General features: G+C 35.7%; 1 protein-coding gene across 1 annotated transcript in view; it reads right to left on the bottom strand.

Moving 5' to 3' along the window:
• LOC134264465 (salivary glue protein Sgs-3-like) overlaps positions 1-5,165 on the bottom strand; it is a gene marked incomplete at its 5' end in the record, with an annotated part of 16,129 nt that extends 10,964 nt beyond the window's left edge. Inside the window, 6 exons of the mRNA XM_062746766.1 lie at positions 394-417; positions 653-670; positions 1,045-1,098; positions 2,473-2,583; positions 4,652-4,738; positions 5,051-5,165. Of these exons, the coding sequence (XP_062602750.1) occupies positions 394-417; positions 653-670; positions 1,045-1,098; positions 2,473-2,583; positions 4,652-4,738; positions 5,051-5,165 (409 nt within the window). The remainder of the gene's footprint in view (positions 1-393; positions 418-652; positions 671-1,044; positions 1,099-2,472; positions 2,584-4,651; positions 4,739-5,050) is intronic.
• Positions 5,166-5,381: the final 216 nt, after the last annotated feature.

The following is a 5,381-nucleotide window of genomic DNA, read 5'->3' as shown; positions in this document are numbered from 1 at the left end:
CAGGGGGGCAGGGACCACGAAATTCACAATTTTTGTTCCCCTTCACGCATAGATGCTATATGCCGAAATTGGTTGAAATTGGTTCAGCGGTTTCAGAGAAGAAGCTGAAAATGTTCAAATGTTAACGCACAACGCACGAAGGACGACAGACGACGGACGACGACGGACAAAAACAGATAGCAATAGGTCACCTGAGTTTACTCAGGTGACCTAAAAATGTAAAAAGTTTACAGTTGGACACATATATACAGATGGATTGGTGATGTACATTCAGGTAGTCAGGAAAGCTTAATATATCAGCTTTCATCTCAGGTAAGCTATAAAATATGCTGAAGACATGTATGTTGATTGCAATTATTTATATGACAGTTATATACTACAATAGATACATACCTGTTGTTGGTGCCACTGTGGTACCTGAAAATGAAAACAATAATTTAATTGTCATGTAAATTTTAACATTTGATATATAATTATTTTTTTTTTATTAAATGAATGAAAGAACATAAAGTAGTATTAATATACTTGAACCCATCACTTAAACAGTAATTATACAATGTAATGAAATCTTTTGTTCCATTTTATTGCATAACTTCAATTACTTAAATGCCTTTTTTTACATGTAATTATTTTTTTTTCTTTAAATACTTACTACTCTCACTGCTGTTACCTGGAAACAAAAAAAGGAACAAGTCAATAAAGCCAACGATAAGCTACTGTAAACCAACTTTTATTCGCGAACAAGAAATATTCGTGAGTTTTGCAAATTACTTAAGTCGTGAATATTTATTGCTGCAAATTCATTAAATTTGCTTTATTTTTGTAGAAAACGTTTCTTTATTCGTGAAAATTAATCGCAGCGGATTGAATTCAAACTGACAAATTTCGAATAAAAGATGACGTGAGTAATAGTTGGTTACATTGTAACAGTACCAGTCATGTCACTGAACCTTACATGTTTTTGAAGATACATTTGGGAAAAAATAAACACAAAGTAACACACATTCTTTATCACATGATCATGACCAATTCTACAATACTTACAAATCACTTTAGCTGGTTGACACTTGCTTGTCATACTGGTAAAATTAAGACACACTGGAAAACAAGAAAGAAGAAGATTAACGGGTCCTAGAGGGAAATTTGATAACCACAAAATAATAAAACATCAACCTTATTGTTTGTAAGGGTTTTATATTTTGTTGATTATCTGATATTGAAAAGTTGTCAAACATCATAGTTACAGTTATGTAAGAAGTAGTACTTCTTGTTTCAACAGACTAAGGCCAAGTTTTAAAAAATTCTTTGTTTGCACATGTCATCCTAATACGTATGAGGGTTTTCTTTCATTTGGGGGGAGGGGGAGTTTTATGCTTTTTGTTAAATATCTGTATCAAATTATCTGGTTTTTATACACTTTCTAAGCATAAAAAGCCCCTGACTGTTAATTTATACCATACCACTTATTAATAAAAACAAAAATAAATCATAAAATTTTAATTTCCAGAATTCTTGAATTTAATTAAAAAATAATAATCTTTCATATGGCTAGAAAACTGTTTTGCTCAATATATTTTATCAAAAGGTAGGATCCGTAGGCAACTGCAAACAAACAAATTATTTTAGCCCATATCTTGATTTCTACAGTTCCAGTCCTATGATGTGTACTTACATGTAGTTCCTTTGGAGTTCTGTGTGGTACAGTTGACATACAGACATTTTAGTTTCTGTCCCTCTCTTGTAGTACTTACGTGTAGTTACTTTGGGGTTCTGTGTTGTGTTACAGTTGACATACAGACATTTTAGTTTCTGTCCCTCTGTAATAGTACTTACATGTAGTTCCTTTGGGGTTCTGTGTGTTGGTACAGTTGACATACAGACATTTAGTTTCTGTCCTGGGATGTGTACTTACGTGTAGTTCCTTTGGGTTCCTGTGTGTTGGTACAGTTGACATACAGACATTTTAGTTTCTGTCCCTCTCTTGTAGTATTTACGTGTAGTTACTTTGGGGTTCTGTGTGGTACAGTTGACATACAGACATTTTAGTTTCTGTCCCTCTCTTGTAGTACTTACGTGTAGTTACTTTGGGGTTCTGTGTTGTGTTACAGTTGACATACAGACATTTTAGTTTCTGTCCCTCTGTAATAGTACTTACATGTAGTTCCTTTGGGGTTCTGTGTGTTGGTACAGTTGACATACAGACATTTAGTTTCTGTCCTGGGATGTGTACTTACGTGTAGTTCCTTTGGGTTCCTGTGTGTTGGTACAGTTGACATACAGACATTTTAGTTTCTGTCCCTCTCTTGTAGTATTTACGTGTAGTTACTTTGGGGTTCTGTGTGGTACAGTTGACATACAGACATTTTAGTTTCTGTCCCTGTTATAGTACTTACGGGTAGTTCCTTTTGGGTTCTGTTTTGTACAGTTGACATACAGACATTTTAGTTTCTGTCTCTCTGTTATAGTACTTACGTGTAGTTACTTTGGAGTCCTGTTTTGTGGTACAGTTGACATAGAGACATTTTAGTTTCAGACCATCTGGTCCACAGCAGGCCGGCTGGTTTGTAAAGGCCTCACATGTTCCTAAAATACAAACAAAAATCTCTCACAATCATGTCCATGTAGAATCAAAACAGAGTTACATTTATTTCTATGATGATCATGATGATACTTTACAAAAAATAAGATAACTCCCCAAGTTACAAGAAAAACCATGAAATTCAAACCTGTCATTCAGAGTTTAAACTTTCCTTTACAAAGTTAGTTACTTGCAATATAGGTCCACATTTGGTCAATCATGTGCTAAATTTAAGTGTCCTGACTAACATGTACTGATTTAAAAAACAAAATAAACTGTAACTTTTTGTTAACAGAAAAATATAAGGAATTTGGTGAAACATTTTGGATGTATACATTGTCGTCTGTTGTCAGTGCACTGTTGTATGTTGTCAGATGGATACATTGTTTTCAGATGGATACATTGTTGTCTGTTGTCAGATTGATACATTGTTGTCTGTTGTCAGATGTATACATTGTTGTCTGTTGTCAGATAGATACACTGTTGTCTGTTGTCAGACTAATACATTGTTGTCTGTTGTCAGACTGATACATTGTTGTCTGTTGTCAGATGGATACATTGTTGTCTGTTGTCAGATGGATACATTGTTGTCTGCTGTCAGATGGTTACACTGTTGTCTGTTGTCAGATGGATACACTGTTGTCTGTTGTCAGATGGATACACTGTTGTCTGTTGTCAGATGTATACATTGTTGTCTGTTCTCAGATGGACACATTGTTGTCTGTTGTCAGATGGATACATTGTTGTCTGTTGTCAGATAGATACATTGTTGTCTGCTGTCAGATGGATACACTGTTGTCTGTTGTCAGATGGATACACTGTTGTCTGTTGTCAGATGTATACATTGTTGTCTGTTCTCAGATGGACACATTGTTGTCTGTTGTCAGATGGATACACTGTTGTCTGTTGTCAGATGGATACACTGTTGTCTGTTGTCAGATGGATACACTGTTGTCTGTTGTCAGATGGATACACTGTTGTCTGTTGTCAGATGTATACATTGTTGTCTGTTCTCAGATGGACACATTGTTGTCTGTTGTCAGATGGATACACTGTTGTCTGTTGTCAGATGGATACATTGTTGTCTGTTGTCAGACTGATACATTGTTGTCTGTTGTCAGACTGATACATTGTTGTCTGTAGTTAGATTGATACACTGTTGTCTGTTGTCAGATGGATACACTGTTGTCTGTTGTCAGATGGATACAATGTTGTCTGTTGTCAGATAGCTACACTGTTGTCTGTTGTCAGATGGATACATTGTTGTCTGTTGTCAGATACATTCTTGTCTGTTGTCAGACTGATACACTGTTGTCTGTTGTCAGATGGATACATTGTTGTCTGTAGTTAGATTGATACACTGTTGTCTGTTGTCAGATAGATACACTGTTGTCTGTTGTCAGATGGATACATTGTTGTCTGTTGTCAGATACATTCTTGTCTGTTGTCAGACTGATGCATTGTTGTCTGTTGTCAGACTGATACATTGTTGTCTGTTGTCAGACTGATAGACTGCTGTCTGTTGTCAGATGGACCCATTGTTGTCTGTTGTCAGATGGATACACTGTTGTCTGCTGTCAGATGGTTACACTGTTGTCTGTTGTCAGATAGATACATTGTTGTCTGTTGTCAGATAGATACACTGTTGTCTGTTGTCAGATGGATACATTGTTGTCTGTTGTCAGATAGATACACTGTTGTCTGTTGTCAGATGGATACATTGTTGTCTGTTGTCAGATACATTGTTGTCTGTTGTCAGACTGATACATTGTTGTCTGTTGTCAGATTGATAGACTGTTGTCTGTTGTCAGATGGACCCATTGTTGTCTGTTGTCAGATGGATACACTGTTGTCTGCTGTCAGATGGTTACACTGTTGTCTGTTGTCAGATGGATACATTGTTGTCTGTTGTCAGATAGATACACTGTTGTCTGTTGTCAGATGGATACACTGTTGTCTGTTGTCAGATGGATACACTGTTGTCTGTTGTCAGATAGATACATTGTTGTCTGTTCTCAGATGGATACATTGTTGTCTGTTGTCAGACGGATACACTGTTGTCTGTTGTCTAACCTGGCATGGGTGCTGGCGGTATTGTTGGCGCTGTGGACGCTGTTGTCGGCACTGGTGTTGTTGTTGTTGTATTAGGTTTAAAAGTACCTGAAATTAGTATAAAATATACATATAAGGAAAACAAAAATTACGTACACGAGGTTAAGACTAATAACAAGACTGAAATATGCATGAAATATATTTAAGGGGGCATTTACAACATGTTTGAGGTACTTAAAGGTTTTTTAAGGTATTTACAGGTAATATTAGGTGCTTACAAGTATCATGAAGTACCTACATGTCATATATACAAGGTTTTATAAATTATAAACAGGTATTATATGGTACATGTACTAACAAGTTTTATAAGGTACTTACAAGTGTTAAAAGGTAGGTACAGGTATATTATTAGGTACTTACAGGTAACATTTTCCTCTATTTTAGTCACATCCACTTTACATTCGTCAGCAGCCGTCTTTTCATCAGCTGTGTCACTCAAGTTATGGCAGCCTATATGTAGACAAAATAACATCAGCTGGAAACATTAGGTATACACTGCCCTCAGTTTATCAGGGACAGTTAAATAGAAATTCATGTCTACAGCCAATGTATAGGATAGTACTTGTAGCTTCAAGCAAAAGGTTTTTCTATAATTTCAACTAATTATCAAAGTTGCGGCTCATACTGCTTAATTGGCAATTCAACTCAGAGAGTTTAATTTAAATTAAAGTTAGACCTAGATAAATAAATT

Source organism: Saccostrea cucullata, unplaced genomic scaffold (genome assembly GCF_032062105.1).
Source record: "Saccostrea cucullata isolate Sc308-1 unplaced genomic scaffold, CSIRO_AGI_Scuc_v1 ctg19062, whole genome shotgun sequence".
NCBI lineage: Eukaryota > Metazoa > Mollusca > Bivalvia > Ostreida > Ostreidae > Saccostrea > Saccostrea cuccullata.
Note: the sequence above shows the minus strand (reverse complement) of the source record. Positions and strands in the feature narration are given on the sequence as shown.